The sequence below is a fragment of the Diceros bicornis genome, chromosome 17 (assembly GCF_020826845.1).
Source record: "Diceros bicornis minor isolate mBicDic1 chromosome 17, mDicBic1.mat.cur, whole genome shotgun sequence".
Classification (NCBI taxonomy): domain Eukaryota; kingdom Metazoa; phylum Chordata; class Mammalia; order Perissodactyla; family Rhinocerotidae; genus Diceros; species Diceros bicornis.
The window spans coordinates 1,162,033-1,180,391 of NC_080756.1; the positions used below are offsets into that span (position 1 = coordinate 1,162,033).

Genomic DNA, 18,359 nt, shown 5'->3' on the forward strand with positions numbered 1-18,359 from the left:
ATTTTAAACGAACACGGCAGTATTCTACTTGAAAGTGACTTACAGAGCGAGCAAATTGCAATAAATAAAACAACTCCATATTATTTCAGATTTTCTTGGACTCCGTGTAATAGATGTAAAACATGCAAGAAGTGGGGGTAATCCTCCTACTATACTTGGCATTAGTCAGGCCCTTATTGGAGAACAATATCCAGTTTGGGGCTCCACAATTCAAGAACGATATGGAGAAACTAGAGATGGTCCAAGGAGAGCAACGGGAATGGTTAAAGGGATGAAAAAATGGACCTATGAGGAAAGGTTAAACACATTAGAGTCTGAACTGAGAACCAAGTAGCCAGGTACTCAACGTCCAGGGTAGATCACTGTTTGTTATTTGTGGAAGACTGACTTGGAAACTTTAGAATATGAACAATAAATTTTTCCCTTCTTCACATATTATCACTTGTATTCACATTTTAAAAGGCATAGAAATCCTTCTTGGGGGCCGGCCCTGTGGCTTAGCGGTTAAGTGCGTGTGCTCCGCTGCTGGCGGCCCGGGTTCAGATCCCGGGTGCACACCGAGGCACCGCTTCTCTGGCCATGCTGAGGCCGCGTCCCACATACAGCAACTAGAAGGATGTGCAGCTATGACACACAACTATCTACCGGGGCTTTGGGGGAAAAAATTAAAATAAATAAATAAATAAATAAAATTAATAATAAAAAAAAAAGAAATCCTTCTTGGTTGAAAATGTGAAAAACAGTTATCTTAGAAAAGTGATAAACTGATCCTTCTAAGTTCACTGTTTCTCCAACTGGCTTTGATCAGATTCTCCCAAAAGGAAACAACTACGAGCAAAGGATAAAAAGAATATGGCTACATTGCTGTTACATAATTTTAAATTATAAATTGTTATTATATACATTTCACGTCCCCCACTTCTTTTCATTTAGCCTCTGTTAGCCAAATCTCTTATTTATTAGAGACAGAGAAAAAGAGTATTAACGGTGAGCAAGGGTCTACATAAACTGTACACGAACCATGATCACTAGTTCTTAACAGGAGTCAATTTTTTATCCCACAGGACATTTGTCAATGTCTGGAGACATCCGTGATTGTCACAAGGGGGTGGCGGTGCCATTGGCATCGAGTAGGCAGAAGCCAGGGATGTGGCTAAACATTCTATAATGTACAGGACAGCCCCCTATTTACAAGGAATTACCTGACCCAAATGTCAGTAGTGTACAGGTGGACAAACTGGCTTAGAAAAAGGCTTCAGTGTATGGGCAGTCATTATTGATCACTCGGAATGAGGAATTGGTTCTTTTAAAAAAATGTGTAATGGGGGCCCGGCCCAGTGGCGCAAGCAGTTAAGTGCACGCGCTCCGTTGTGGCGGCCCGGGGTTCGCTGGTTCGGATCCCAGGTGCGCACCAACGCACCTCTTGTCAAGCCACGCTGTGGCGGCGTCCCATATAAAGTGGAGGCAGATGGGCACGGATGTTAGCCCAAGGCCAGTTTTCCTCAGCAAAAAGAGGAGGATTGGCAGATGTTAGCTCAGGGCTGATCTTCCTCACCAAAAAAAAAAAAAAAAAAGTGTAATGAATTAAGAGAAGGTAAACCACAAAATAATCATTAAGGTGTATTAAGGCAGAGATGCCAGAAGAAAATATCTTCTGAATACCAATGAGGACTTCCTTTTGGGGTTTCTGTACAAACTTTGCTATCATGGTATTCTGAGAGGAAAAAACACTTTGCATACATCAACTCTGACAAAATTACACTACTCTGATTAGAAAACATGTCTGTGTGTACACACACATGCATATGTGTATGTATATGTGTACATACATGTGCATGTGTGCAATGGAGAGTTTCCACTGGCCATCATTAAAAAGCTTAATTACCATAAGGAGCTCTTCCAGCCAAGGGGTTTATTAATGGAGTTGGGTTACCACTTCCTTCCCTTCTGTTTCGGTCTGCTAATGCTGGAAAATCTGAAAGGTCCAATCCCGTCACATTTTCACTTCCATCTAAATAATAAGAAAGAACACCAGTTATTGATTCCACAAACATTTCAAAGAGATTATGAAAGACCAACCACAATATAAATTGAAATGACAGTGTCGTCTTCTTAAATAATGCACAGCACTATACTAGGTGTATGTAGGTGCACAATAAATACTTGTGGATTGATTTCATGTGAAAGAATTTCATGAACAATTCAGCAAAGTGATACATAAGTAGCATAATAAAAATCCCAAATCCTAGAGACTTAAGACAGACAATAAGGAGTAAGGTGGTATATTATTTCCCCTGTGAAAGATGGTACTCTAAAGCTATAGCTTCTTAGCTAGCAAGAGGGAGACTATTGTGACATAACTGCTCCTTTCATTACATCCAAAAGCAGAGGTTGTATAAGGAAGGCTTGGAGCTTCAGGTCTACACAGGTGCCACCATGACAGTGCCTCCTGCAAAAGGCCAGAAACATATGTGAGGCACAGGCAGTGGGAGCAGAAGCCCTAAGGGCCTCTGTCCTGTGGCCTAGCAGTCCCACAAACAAATGTGCAGGCATGTGTGTGCGTGTGTGTGTTATGTGCAGTGGGGATACAGACAGGGTAGAGGAGGTAGGGTCTAAGTAGGGTTCCCGTCTGGTGAGTGCTTGCGAAGTGTGGGAATACGATGCAAAGCCTAGAAGTTTATATTACCTATCACACAGTAGGCGCTCAATAAATATATATTCAATGACTAAAATTTATTTTTGATCATTTTATATTTAAATAAAAGCTTGCTTTCAAAAATTAAAATTTAACCCAACTTTTCTGCTTTGCCTATTTTAATTATCCCCCATTTCTTCTCAACTTTTATTGTTCAATTATGCTTATAATCTTGTAATCTTAATTTCTGAAGAATTTAATTTTCTACCTTGGTTTTAGCCTGCACCATAGCTTTTCTGTAATCTTTGTTTCATCTAGTGTTTTATAATCATTTTCAATGTATTTGGCCCTTTTTTCTAGTTAATTTTTATTTTTCTCCATGTTTCACAATTAGAAGAATCTCAGAAAGAAATTATTATCTCAAGATTACTTTGTTGATCGAAAAACAATACACTCTTATTAACACTGCAAGTCAGGTGACAATTTAAAATTATAAAGGGTAAAGAAAATTTTTCATACCCACTGTTTAAAAAAATTACCCTTTATAAATTTTGAATTTTAAAGATACTACTATATGAACAAGACAACAGAAATTAATTTATATAGCGTTTCAATTTACAAAGTAATCTCTCAAATTATTTGATTACAAATTAACTATAAACTCTGAATATATATTAACTTTTAATACATATCTTTAGGTCCCTTAAGATGGAATTTTAAATTGTCATGTTATTTGAGAATAATTTTAACCTAAAAATAATTAATAAACACCCAAATTTATATTTTTAGGGAAAGACTTGGAAACAATTTTCTTAGTGTAAAATATATACTCAGTTAAAATTGGATTTTAAAAATAATTCTAAAATTTATATAATTCAGAATATAAGATGGCATTGTCAGACAAACTGTTACTTTATGGTCCATTTAGGGGGAAAAAACAACTTCCCAATTAAACCATGACATGCAGCCTGATTTCACAGATATTAAAAAATGTTTTAAGAAACAATGGAATATGGTACTTCATATTATTGTAACATCTTGAACAGAAAACTATAATTTTCAAATACTAAAATTTGGCATTTTAAAGTCTCATTTGATTAACCTATGTTGCTAAAGATACATTAACATTTAAAAATTAAAAGCCCACAGCCACAAATGACATTTCATTACTAAATCTTCTCTCCCGCTGCCACAGACACTCAGTTTCCCTGATCACTCTTGCGCTTTCCACTTCCTTGACATGTATCTCTCTCAATAATTCTATTCACTTTTGCTCCTGTGACTATAACAAGATCCTTCATTTCCTCTCTCAGGAAAGGGTCTGGAGGCGAGGGAGGAACCTGACGCTGAACAGCAACAAAGCTCCTGTACTCCTCTGTCTGACCAGGTGACAAAAGAAAGAAACCAACAGACTGCAGGAATTCTTTACTGTCAAACCAGAATTGGTTTTCCATGTAATTAAATTTTGAATTTTACATACACAATTGAGTACATATTCATTTAAGGGTTAAATGCCAAAATTAGTATTATTAGAACTATTAACAAAAAACTGTAAGTGCTCCATATTATTTTAAAGGTTTCCTCAATCTGGGTCTCTATAGCGGAACGCTAGCCCACCCAACCTGGTTTACGCTGTAGTTCTCGAAGTGACAGGACTAAGGACAGGAAAAGCTCTTGAAGCAAAAAAGATTCTGAGGCATAAACACAGACTAAATTAACGTTTAGGCTTTCTCCAGGTGTTAAGTAAATAATCCTGATGCTAGAACACTATGCTATTACCACGACAAGTGAAAAAATATATTTACATCTCTCTCAACTGTTCACTGAATTAATTCCTATCCCCGGCAGATTCTCATTAAACTAAATTCTAGCATTTAACACAAAAAAATCCTGTCATATTTTAAGACCGGTCTGTTGAATTGCTTTATATGTCAAAGATCTACTATATTTTTTACAGGATACTAGCTCCAGAATAAGCTTACCTGTTCCATTAAAAATGTTACTTGATAAGGAGTTATTCATTCCAAATGCCTGATTCCTGTTCATTCCAAATCCAGACATACTGGGTACATAGAAAATAATTGTAGATATACAGTAAGAACACTAACTTTCAGATGAAGAAAAACAAAAGAGTATACTTCTGATCTCCTCATATAAAACAACATGTTTAAAAACAAATACTAATTATATTTTTCTGAGTTTAACCTTTATTTTTATTTAAAAACTTCCCTGAAGTCCTTCCATGAACAACTGTTAACCAAAATGTCTTAAACAGCTTAATTACCAAACAAAGAATTTATATATAAGCCCTGAGGAAAACAGATTAAGGGCACCATTTTGTGTAGTTGGAGAGCCAACTTACTGGATAGCCTGGAAGAATTAACGAACCTCAAAAATAGGCAGTTTAGTGTAAGACTATTTTTCTTGAATACTCGTTTTTCTTCTCCTACTGGTAAAGCGTGCTACTGCTACTTTTCATAAAAGATCTTCTTTCATACAGTCTGTCTTTCTCAACTAGAATATAAACTCTCACGGACAGAGTCCATGTCATATTCATCTTTGCATCCTCTCCCCTTAGTGCTCAGGAGGATACAATAGGCACTCAGTAAATGTTTAGTTGACCTGAATTAAATGATGCTTTTCTTTAACTAAATTCAGTGTTCTAAAACATCATTCTTATCTAAATATAGTTTATCTTTCAGCTACCTGAAAGGAAAAAATCACTCTGTAGTGCCCTCAATTCTGAATTAATGCACAACTGGTACCTGGTAAAAAGTTACAAATGCCTCCCTTTTTTGCACAAGCCTAAACATGGGAAAAAACAAAAACAAAAAATAAGACTGAACTTAAAGCAAGGCCAGAACTAATTAAGAATGTGAAAAAGAACTGTTAATGCAAATTCCACAATGAAAGTATACATCTTTAACAACAAATAATCTGATAAAAGACAGTGTATTATCAGTGTTATGAGTAGGGTTAAACTGTTTGAAAATGACAGGGTTTTTTGTTTTTCACCTAAATCAGTAAAACTAACTATGGCCAAACAATATTTTCATAAACTCTGCAGCTAATGAAACAAGCAACACTCCAGAGAAGAGTAGGAAAGCCAACAGAAACTTTTGTTTCATAGCACGTTAGAACTGCTAATGATACAGGCACTCTCAAACACTGAGTAATTACTAAGAGACGAAAACATTTCACAATAAATACAACTTATCAAGAGTAATAAGCAGGGTTTTAGAGACCCATTTCATTGACAATTCATAAGCATAGAATTTTTTAAAAACAATTAAAATGTGAAAAAATATGGAAAGGCAAAAATTTAAATATACATATTCAATGAACAATATTACAAGAACGCAGAAAGATGTGATAAAGCCCAAGAAGTATTATAATAATGCTTAGGAAGCTATCAAGGAGATGAGCATTTTGATAACCTTTTATAAATAACAACTTTTTAAAAAATTAAAAGAGCAGTAAAATTATAAAAGACATACTCAAAAGTCTAAATAAAAGTAGAATTGGAGCTTATGGGACGAAGATTAAACAGGAAATGTGCTAACAACATATTTAATTCAGATTTTACAACTACTAGATAAAAGAAACTGAATTAAATGGGTATGATGATAGCAACTAGATCCAGGTCCTTTGCCCCCCATAGAGTTTCCCATTTAAAAAAAAACTGGAATAAACTTCAATGCTGTTTTTGCAAGAAAGAAAGCCTTATATTGTAGACGTAACTCTCAGAAAAATTAGTTAAACAGCTTAAAAATCCTAACAAAAGGGATCAGTGGTCTTCATACTGTTATTATGATTGCACAGTAGATATTTGCAGCGGGCAATGCAAAAGAGAACATAAAAGCACAACAGCTCAAATTTTTGTTTTAAGTCCCAGGACAGGACACTGTTTTCAAATATTGTAGAGGTCGTCTTAAAAAGTCTTTGGTCAGTAAGTCTCCAAAGCACGAAACTGAATTTTGGTTGAAAAGGTACTTAACCAAAGCACTAGCGAAGCAAAGGAGTAATAGTCAAACTTGTCTCGGGTCCTACTGGTAAGTCTGGAACTCTTACCACAGAGGGGACCAGCCTCATTTAACAGAGGAAGGCATCAACAAAAATTTGCCTGGTAGCAACCTAAAAACAATCCTTTTCTAACAACAACAAAAAGCTTTAACGTGTTTTCTAAAATCAGACTGATTTGCCACAGAACACGTCTTCAGTTTGGGGAGGTTAAAGTTGTGAAGTGTAACAGAAAGAGAATCTTTGGTCATAAATATATGATGAAATACACTTATGAGACAGAAGCCAAGACTCAAGAACAGAATGTTGAAAATGAAAAGGCAAATCTGAAAATACCCAGCAAGACAATTATACACAGTATCAATAAACGTCTTACCTGTTCACAGTAAAAGGCTGTCGAGAAGGCTGCTGCTTTGGCATACATATTATGCTCGGCGAGCTTCTGCTGGGGCTCCCTAACCCTGAACTGCTCATGCTATTTGTCCTGCTAGGAATTCCAATGCCCTGACCAACCTGGGAGTGGTTCATCATATTCCTAGGATTCATAGGCAAAATACCCCTGAAAAAGAAGTCCATTATACTAAATAAGCTCACTACAATAACTCATTAAAATTTTCTGTAAATAAGCAATTGATCTAACTCTAGAACCTCAAATATATTTTCAAACTTCATTGCCACTTTTTATTAATTTAACACTTTTATCTGGTCATTTTGGCTCTTTGAAAGGAAAAATCAAAGTAAAGAAACCAACAAGAAAGGGCAAATTATAGTGGAACTAATTTAAGGTGCTATCTAAGATGACAGAACTACTGCTATGACTATGACATAAAACAATACAAAGCTATTTTACACATAAATTTAGTATAATTTCATTCCAAATGTATGTCATTCTATCTTCTTCATACTAATATGCATCATCTATGTAATCTGCTTTATTTTACTCTCACTAGAGCAATGGGTGTGTGGTGAGGTGCAATAATCAGAATTATCTGAGGAGCAATTTTAAATTGCACATCCTCCTATGAGAAAGAGAGCTGGCGCTTGGAAAAGCCCCCCGGGTGGTGATCACCCCTGGACACCCACGTAGCTGACACCCAGTATGTTAGCTGCAGGGTAAGAACATCTTCCACTATACGTATCAATTTGCAATGAAATAAATGAGCACAGGGTACCAACTTTCTTTCCTCAGTGAAAGGCACCGAACCAGAAAAACCAAATAATTAGTTACCTTATTAAAAAACTACAAAGCTTGCTTACTCTACAAAGATAGCGTTCTGAAAGATATCCTGGTCCATCAATAAATACCTGCTTGGAGATGGAGGCGTGTGAAGTGACATGGTTGGTACCCCTGTTGTTGGCGTGACGTGGCTCGGTAACTGAGTGCCTTGTGACAAGCTGCGATTTAACTGGGGGGTGTTGTTGCTCATCCCCCTCACTGGAAGGCCTAGTGCACCTATTAAAGAATTCAGAAGAAGGAGATTCATTGCCATCAGGAATGAAACTGTCATCCATCTTCTGGAGTTGGCAATTTAAAACATTTTAAAACGACCTAACGTAATATAATATGCAAATTTTAAACGGATATTTATTCAATTTACTCCAAAAGGACTCTGATTTTAACAAAAATATGTTCTAATTTGAAATTTAATATTACAAATGGATATTGCTTTCATATTTCTATCTTTTTTCATATTTTTATTTTACAATAAACTATGTCTGTCAATGATTGTAACAATTAGATGACTTATGTTCCAATAAAAACATTTTATACAAATATGCCTTTAAGAAAATTGCAATCTTGTGTATGCTTATGTTTTAAATCATAACTGAGGTACATGGACATTAAACTCCGCTTTACTCAAGTTGCTTTCATTTTTATATGATCCTTTTTAAATGCATTTAAGAAAAAGTCTCTGTATTACTATTTACACATACATACTACTCAATATTATAATTTTTACAAAGTCAACATAAAATGTCAGCAACTGTTAAAAAAACTCAACCTGATATAGCTATGAGAGACAAGAATTTAAAACATTTTAAAAGATTTCCAAGTACGATGACCTCCTAGAGATCTGGTACCCCTGGGGCCAGACACAGAGATGGATGTGTTCCAACAGGTGTATTTTTAAAGACTACTGAGGGTTTACCGTTCAGATACAAAACATTTAAAAAACTAACCAATTGGAATAAATTTATTTTAAAAATGTATGACATTTTCTACCTTTTTATTAATATGAAATACATTATTTATTATTATTTTAATGATTCAGAATAACTGTCATGGATATCTAATGTTCTCAATGTTTATTTTTCCCCCTTTCATCCTTCACAGTAAGGACGTTCAGCTGTCATTTATGTTGTCATCATATCTGCCTATGAACGCCTCCTTGCCTCCATCTTCCTGACCCAGTGCTTGAGTGTTTTCTATTTCTAGTCTGCTACAGAATGGCTCATCAGTCAAGCAAGCTTGTTTTGAACTGGAGGTTAAATTAAAGTGATAAGATGGAGTGAGCTAGTGAATAAGTAGATGACTTTAGAGCTACGGATTTAAAGTGATTTTTTTTCCCCCTTTTTAGTCTACTTTTGGGTCCAAAAATTTCAAAGACCTGATTATTTCGAAATTATGACCTCCAAAATACTGGACTACTATATACGCTGTGAATGTTTTCCTTCAACTACCTTTGCAAAATTTATCTTTCGGCAAAACAATGTACCACCTTCTAACCTGGGGATACCTGTGAACCACAAAGACTTCAATGGAGTCTGCCAACCTCAGTCCTCAGCTTACAGCCTAACTTGGCTTCTCCACTGAACGAAGCCACGAATCCAACTCAACATAGCCACTATGTTCTACGTGTCCCCTTTCACTCATGTTCCGCGAAGACATGAGCTGGGTTCTGCATTTCTTTAAGCCACATGAAGGAAACTGGCCTAGAATATATGTTGATCTAGTCACCATATGTATGTCTGGTCACTACAAGTTTTGTGACCATGAGTATGCCACTAGCTGCAGCCACCTTCTCTGAATCTGGGACAAATAAGGAAGAACAAGAGATTAAAATCAGCTTATATAAGATGTCTTGAGAAGAAGTCAGTCTTTTCCTTCTCTCAAGCACAGTAGTTTCTCTCTAGGTCCTCTGGATGTTCCCATAATGAATCACCAAAGTGATACTTTTCACATCACTCATTCAACAAACATTTATTGAGTGGCTACTATGTGCTAAGCACTGTGTTAGTTGCTGGGGATACAGCAATGAACAAGACAGAAAAAGCTCCTACCCACAGAGAGCTTACATCCTTCTCCCCAAATACGCTGTCCTAAAGTCAGCTATAGCTGCAAATTTCCCACAGGAATGTGTTTCTCACAGTTACTGACCAAGAAATATTACAAAATTTTAGAGCCAGAGGGACCTTAAGGATCACCTAGTCGAGCGTTCGCATTTTACAGATGAGGAATCTGAGCCTCAGATAAGTTAAGTGACTTTTCCAAGGTGACACAAAGAACCAAAAGTAGAATTTAGACTTCTTAACGCCTGGTGTTCTTAGTGGCACTGCTATACAACACTAAATGAAAACCCTTGTGAGTGCCTAATGAATTGCAACAGCTCTTACCTATTCTATTTTTTCTCTTGCTTTCTTTTTCTTTTCTGAATGTTTACTTCTCAAACTTTTTCTCAACCTCCATCTCTTGCTCTCTTCTCTCCTTTTTTTTCTCCCTCTCTTCTCTATACTGCCAAGTTTTCTTCCCTCTAGTTTTACTTTCCTTTCCTTTCCACTCTCTCTACATCTTCATCACTATAAACAAACACACTTTCCAAAAATCTAGTACCATTTGGCTCTTTTCTACTAATCGATAAGCCCTACAAAAGACTCACTGAGATTTGTTCCTTTCGACCCTTTGTATACATATTATTCTATGCTGTATTATGAAAATTTATAACCAGAAATATTTCAGAGATCAGAGATTATCTGAATGTCAGCAAAAAAAACTTCTGGAGAAGGAAACAAGAATGGGTAAGGTTATTTCTTTAGTCAATTGTGGACTGGCACACGTGAGTTAATTTATAGTGCTGAGAATGGATGAAGACAGTATGATTTAAAGAAACTCAAAGATTAGCATTTACTCTTATTTTTTTTAACACTCTTGATTTCATAAAAACAGCTAATAAATTCAAAAAGTCTGAGTTGCATTTTGTTGAACTAGGTAGGTATGAAAAAGAATCACAAGAGAGGTGTGTATCAATTTCAAACTGGATCATCAACCCTTGAATACTTAATAATCTAGTTATTTTAAATTCAATTTAAAAACTGAATTCTTTTAAAACAAAGAATTAATCTAACTGAATAGGAACATACAAAGTTTTATTTTTAGGAAATAAAATATAATAAGTCATTAAATTTGAGTTACTTGAGTCAAACTATTGTAACTGGGTAGGGTAGGAGAAGGAAAAATTTACTCCTTTACTAGTATAATTAGAAACAACCACAGAGAATCATCTCCAAAATACCATACCAAGAAGACATGTAAGCTGAAGGAAAAAAAACAGCACGTAAAACATTTTTTTGGTATAAAATAGCTACAACAGGCAAAAAATATAAATATATATGCATGAGCTTGTGTGTGGGTAGGTGGCTGAGAGGGCAGCAGAATGAAAATGTACCAAGCACCTAACAACAGCGTATCAAGCACCATGCTGCTTCATCTCCTGTCCTCCTTCTAACAATCCTAGAGAGAAGGTATTTACCCGCTTTTAACAGATAACAAATAAAAGAATGAAGGAAAAAAACAGTTAAAAAGCAGTTTAAAAGGTTATGATTCTGATTTAAATTTTTCTTTCACTTTGACAAACTGGTAATAAAAACTAATACATTAGGAGAAATGTATGAACATAATCTAAATAGATTCCTACCTCTAATTTGGCAGGGTGCTAAACAAAGAATGAATTTGAGTCTTTATTGATCACTTTTCAGAAATTCAAAAGAATATGATCTAAGAAATGTTTCCATGAATTATTTCCACTGCACAAACTGATTAACAGCACATCCCTTAAATACTTATGGCAAAATATGCCATCCTTTATTCAATCTTCTGCTAAAGATAAACAATATCAATAATATGTCATAAGAAAAAAATTCAGTCACAGCAACCAAATCTCTGAATATTCATACTTAAATGAAGTCTCCTGAAATCTTCATTAAGGAGAGGAGAGAAAATCCCTAACTGACTCAAGAGGGCTTCAAGTACCACCCTTTCCATTCCCAAAGCCACTTGCTTCCCCAGGAACTCAACGTCTTGCCCATACTATCTAAGGACAGCCATCTTTGTTCCTCCAACCTGTCCTGCACCTAGCTGGTTTATCTTCCCTGTAATACTGTCTCATTATGCAATTTGTTTCATTAAAATCAAAGGATGTGACCAAGAGAAAAGTCTCCAGAGATCATCCAACTAAGTTACAGATGAAGATCATCCAGCTGTGGTACAGATGAAGAACTAACATCAGGCATTAACTGACTTGCCCAAGATCACAAACAATGAAGAAAAAAAATAATGATCCAATTTATTGACTCCTATTTCAATCCCTTTTTTCAATCACTTTCCACTTCTTATAGTAGTTGCTAACTTTTGCATCACCTGGGAACTTTAATATCTGGATCCCATGCCCAGAAATTGCGGCTTAGTCTGGGTCTGGATAATTCATGAACAGTGAGATTTTGACAACTCTCCAGGTGTTTCCAGGCGTGCCACCAGGGTTGAGAACTGAGTGCCTGTCGTGTCATGTACAGAGCACTGAGGATACACGGCAATGAAGACAAGCAATAATAAAATGCAATAACACTACAGCAGTACGTACACGCATAGAGACAACATAAGGGAGAACGATTTCTTCTACCACACCTCTGCAGTATCTAGCACGGTGCAATACAGACACTCAGTTAAGTATCTGTTCAACTCAACCGTGGCCTCCTTTTCAAAGCTTTCTCATACTACTGTAGCTTACTGTGCTTTTCTCTCCACACCACAAGTCTGTCCCTACCACTCAACACGTTACTTTTTTTTTTTTCTTTTTGTGAGGAAGATCAGCCCTGAGCTAACATCCATGCTAATCCTCCTCTTTTTGCTGAGGAAGACCGGCTCTGAGCTAACATCTATTGCCAATCCTCCTCCTTCCCCCACCCCAAAGCCCCAGTAGACAGTTGTAAGTCATAGTTGCACATCCTTCTAGTTGCTGTATGTGGCACGCAGCCTCAGCATGGCCGGAGAAGCGGTGCGTCGGTGCGCGCCCGGGATCCGAACCCAGGCCGCCAGTAGCGGAGTGTGCGCATTTAACCGCTAAGCCACGGGGCTGGCCCAACATGTTACTTTTTAACTTATGTAATAGCATTGTATGCTGTCATTCAATACTTTACATATAAATATTTCTTGAGGGGCCGGCCTGGTGGCGCAAGCGGTTAAGTGCGCGCACTCCACTGTGGCGGCCCAGGGTTCGCCGGTTCGGATCCCGGGAACACACCGACGCACCGCTTGTCAGGCCATGCTGTGGCATGCATCCCATATAAAGTGGAGGAAGATGGGCATGGATGTTAGCCCAGAGTCAGTCTTCCTCAGCAAAAAAGAGGAGAATTGGCAGATGTTAGCTCAGGGCTGATCTTCTGTACACACACACAAAATAAACAAACAAACAAACAAACATTTCTTGACCTCCTCAACTAAAACATGCGCTTCTTGAAAGCAAGAACTCACAGAGCATTCAGTATTAATTCAAGTACCCGTTCAATGGCCCTACAATTGCCTGAAGCTACCAAAATGTACCTTGCCTAGCTACATTGTCAACACCATCACTTCTGAACCATTCCACCTGTGCTCAGGTTCGCCACAAAACAACTAGCCTTCACACAGGGGTTCTTAATACAGGGGGACAAACAGGATGTTGTTGAAATCATGAGGCTATGCCGCTGCTCTCAAGTCAGGTGTCCAGATCCTAGAAAGACAAGTTTACTTCCTTTCCCAGCTAGAAGTCTGGGTTGTCTGAGAATTCAGATATAAATGTGCATAATAGATTCATCCAGACAGCTAGTTAACCTAGGTGCCCACAAGATAACAGGCATAAAGGAAGAGCTCAGTAAACAGTAGTTTTCTTTTTCTACAATCTTCCAAGGCTCTAAATCCTGTTGGTAAGTAAGAGAAAGTCACTCCAACTATACTACCACTTAATTTCAATGCACTGACTATCCAGGAGAAATTAATTCCTGGTTCTCTGCTCATTCCAATCTAGCAGACCGCCTCAGGGAGCCAAGAGGCCTTTAAACCTATAAGGTGTACCTAAAATCTTCTGCACACATTCACAGAAGACAAATAGAGAACACCATACAACTTGAATACAAGATTCTGTTCACCGGCTTCTACAGTTATATGCACAGTATTCACATGAACTCCTGGATGAGAAGCTACTTACATATTTGGATACAATCACACTATCCTAGAACCTGTAATCATACAAGAACACTCGTCCAGCATTTTCTGGATACCTTTTGTACTACACAACCACTTCTACCCCAATCCGGCAAGATGTAGGTTTAAGCAGTTCTGTATCCATTCCAAGAGGAATTCCCTCCCTCATTGCATCTCAGTGAGTCTCCGTTTTGAAGAGGGCACTCTTTCTCCTCCATCCTCTCCACCTCTAACCTTTCTAATCATCAAGAACATAAAACAGACAGCAGACCTCCATTTTAATGGCACAAATTCCTACTAAACTTTGCCAATCTGAATACAGTTAGTGATGGTACTCAATACACTTGAGAGGCCAAAGAACTACTAGTTATATCAAGCCCAATGCACAACACAATTAGTTGCCATAAGAATAATATCACTAATCTACTCCCACCTACGTATTCCTTCTATCTCCCCATCCTTTATAAAGATCAGCCCTTCAAGTTTTATCATTCTGACTGACTTACACTACTGAAATTCTGACCTTAAAGTTCCACATGGTAGCTGGTGTACGTACTCTCTGACAAGGCATGCGTTTAGACTACTTTCCAGCTAAATGATCTATCTGGCCCTCTCAGGTCCATCCTAACAGATAGAGACTGGAAATCTAGGCTTTTTTCACTAATTGTAGCTTCTAGATCTGTACACTGGAAAGGAATAATTGTACCCTGACTTGAGACATTTTGGTTCCAGTTGACGTAAGGTTCAATTTTTCTGTATGCTAATACCTAGGATGTCAGTTAAAGAGTGAGCCATGCATCGAAAATGCTGGCTTACCAGTGCTATAGGAATGTAGCCATTTACTATACTAAACTCCAACAGGAAACATTTGTCATATATGACTTATTTTTAAACTAATAAAGCACCTTAAAATACTTCTTTCTAGTGAAAATAACTATGCTTATTTATTAATCTCTGTATATCCTTAACAATCAGCACAATCATTTACACAAATTAAGAAGTCAAGAAATGTCTACCATACCAATGAAATAACTGTATTTGAAACCTAACCCATTCCGTATCTTAGCCCAATTACAATTTCACATTTGCAGGTTAAAAAAATAAGATCAGATTTTAAAAGTCCATATAGCTGATACTATACTGTAAAATAATTGCCATTCTCCTTCATAAAATAACCTTAGCTTCACAAATATAATTTTTCTCCATTCCATATCTACATTCTGCTGTGATAAATTGTGAGTTTAAAAAACAACAACAACAACAAAGTTCTGTGCAGTTACTCTATAGAAATAAAGAGTACCTTTAAACTAACGAGCTATTTCCATGGTAAGGGTTACTAGAAAGGGGAAAGTCACAGGTTTCACACTAAAACACAGGTTAAATGCAACAAATTACTAGTAATACTCCCTAAACAAATAGGATGAACATTTGTGGATAAATAAGCAAGATCTTTTTATGTAATAAAAAACTTTTAAAATGTTTTCCATTTAACTAGAGGAAAACTGCTAATATCTATAAGCTATTAACAATTTTATTTACTAATTCTGTATTAACAAAATTGTGTTCCACAGCAAAAGAGGAAGGCCATAAAAGATGGAGAGAAAAAAGTAGATGGAAACTATATTTGTCTAACAAAATAAGTTTCTTGCCCCTACTAAACTTCAAAATCAATTTGAAGGGTCAAGTGGTACTATAAACTATTCTGATACATATCAAAACTTTGCCTTTTATTATACTGGCAAAGAGTTCCACAGCAAATAACGGATTTTTATTTGCAGCTGGTTCAGATCCTCAGTCCTCAGACCGTCTCCTCCAGTTACCGGATGGTTCTGTAGGCTTTGATGGGAACTTATATCTCTTCTGACTTTCCTCCCCCATTAACAGAGACGAGAGATGGGCAGTCTCTGACATGAACAGAGATGATAAAACTTATTAATAAATAATAATTTGGAAAACTAACTGGAAAAACTAGGGAGATTCTGTCCTCTGGTTTGACAGGACTCTAACGTGATGATGACGGCTGACATTTATTGAGCGCTCACTATGCGCCAGGCTCTGTGCTAAGCGCTAGGAGTGTCACAACACTTACAAAGAAATAAGAACTTGCACATAGAAAAGCATTCGACTGTGAGTCAAAAACATGGATTCTATACCCAGACTGAGCTAAAGTAAAAGAAGAAATATTTGCTAAACAAAGAGAACATTTCGCAAAATGTTAAGTAATGGGCTTACATTAACAAAAAGGCCAAAAAACACAAACGAACAAAACAACCTACTCAACTGATCAAACAAAAAAACCTTTAACTTCCTCTAATTGAAAACACAGAGGATGTCTATTTTTAATTTGTTTAGCAAATTCTTCTTCAAAAATACTGTGAAGAACATATAGATACAAAAGATGCAGAAATAAATTTCAATCTATCCTATATCCAAATACTAACAAATTTTGAATTAGAAAGGTCTAAAATAATGAGGTATTCCTATAAGTGAAATAAGGAAAACCAAAAATTAAATATCTTTCCTTTTAAATCCTAGAATAAACCCACAAGGGCAGCATTGGTCCTGCTTTATTTGGTAGTTATTTTTTTTTCCTTAAATAAAGTATCCCAGAATAAATACAAAATTCTTACTTTGTTGCCCGTATAAACTTGCCCCAAACTGAGACAGCTGACCTGATGTAGATGGTGATGCCAGCATCTGGAAACAAATTAATTATATTAGAGCATAAAAAAAGTACACAGAGCATTGCATTTACACTTTAAAAATCTATATACAATATATCATGTGAGAGTCAAACCCACAGTTCTCTTTCTTCAGAAAAACATAAAACAAACATAATAAATTCCACGTTTCTTCAGAGAATATCACAATTGGATGAAATCCAATGTGCAAATAAAATTAATTTTTGATTACTACAAAAGTTTTTTTTCAAGTTACTCTAAATGAAACTATAGCTGCACCATTACTTCATTTCAAAAAAATAAACTAGGCTAACGAAAACATGGAGAGTATCTCAGAAAGCCTCTACAAATTTATAAGTGAAATTACCTGATTCTTAGATAATCTATTAAGCTAAATTCTAAATTCAGTTTTCTAAAGTTGAAAATAAAACTACCTAAGTAGAAAAGTTTTGTCTTTTGTAAGAATAGTTCTTGACTTTAATATACCAACAACTGATGTGTATGAAGTGGGCGGGAGAACCATGTAACAGAGATGACACAACACCAAAGGACAAGTCAGAAACACACAGACGGGCACATAACGCATACTGTTTGTCAGTGAGTAACGCGAACCTCAGGGCACTTGTGTACTATGCCTTTCAGCTTATTGCAGCAACATCTTTTTTCCTAGAATATAAATTCTTTGAAGGTGTGTTATATTCATTTTTTATTTCCTCATAGAGACTAGCACTGAATGTGACAGTGCTAAACACAAAGCAGATATTGAAGCTGAGTAAATGAAAATGTGCATGTATGTGTAAGTGCATGTTTGTGCACTCCCCGCCTTATATTAGGCAACCATCAAAACACCTTAATGAAGTAAGACAAGGGTCATGTCATCAAGACTGTTATAACCTAGTGGAAGAAGAGAATGAATTATACAACTAATTATACTCTAGGGCACAGTGTGGTAAATGCTTTAAAGGAAGTACAAAGTATCATCAGAGGAAGATAATTCTAAACAAGCGTGAGGTAACAGGAATACCTTGTAGAGGGGTAACATCTGATGTGGGTACAGATGAGGGGTCTCCCAGGCTGAAAACATGCAGTGAGTGTAAGTGTGATAAAAGTTAGTGAGATGGTTAGAATACAAACAAAATAAGAAACATGAGTGACTGGATAATAGGGTACTTTAGGAAAGGAGGTAAGGCTCACTCCCGTGCACAGTGGGGCATAGAAAAATGGGGAATAAGAGAGTATGTTGGGGCCAGATTGCAAAGGGTCTTTTTAAATGGCATACAAAGATGGCTACTCACTATGGCAATAAAGAGAAAAAAAGATTAAGCAGAGAAGTGACACGATCAAACTGTGTTTTGGAGAGAGAATTCCTACAGCAAAAACGGGTGGAAATGGTGAGATACCAAACTAGAACTGCCAAAGTGGGACTACAAAGGAGAGGCATTCTGGTGGTAGAAGCAACAGTCTTTGATGTCCTGCTGTAAAGGTCGAGTACGGGGGGAAAAGGAGGCGGGTGGAGAACCACCGGACAGGGAACTACCAGAGGCCACTCTGTGGTGTCCAGGGAAGAACT

The 18,359-nt window shown here is 36.7% G+C and overlaps 1 protein-coding gene across 5 annotated transcripts in view; it reads right to left on the reverse strand.

Moving 5' to 3' along the window:
- The window catches only part of CNOT2 (CCR4-NOT transcription complex subunit 2), a 116,529-nt gene that overhangs the window by 16,543 nt on the left and 81,627 nt on the right, over positions 1 to 18,359 (reverse strand). For 4 of the 5 annotated variants that reach the window (XM_058557636.1, XM_058557633.1, XM_058557632.1 and 1 more), the window contains 5 exons: positions 16,739 to 16,805; positions 7,961 to 8,108; positions 7,032 to 7,214; positions 4,618 to 4,697; positions 1,886 to 2,011 (listed from right to left, as the gene is read on the reverse strand). In XM_058557636.1, the coding sequence (XP_058413619.1) occupies positions 1,886 to 2,011; positions 4,618 to 4,697; positions 7,032 to 7,214; positions 7,961 to 8,108; positions 16,739 to 16,805 (604 nt within the window). The remainder of the gene's footprint in view (positions 1 to 1,885; positions 2,012 to 4,617; positions 4,698 to 7,031; positions 7,215 to 7,960; positions 8,109 to 16,738; positions 16,806 to 18,359) is intronic. The other variant, XM_058557635.1, reaches the window with a different exon arrangement.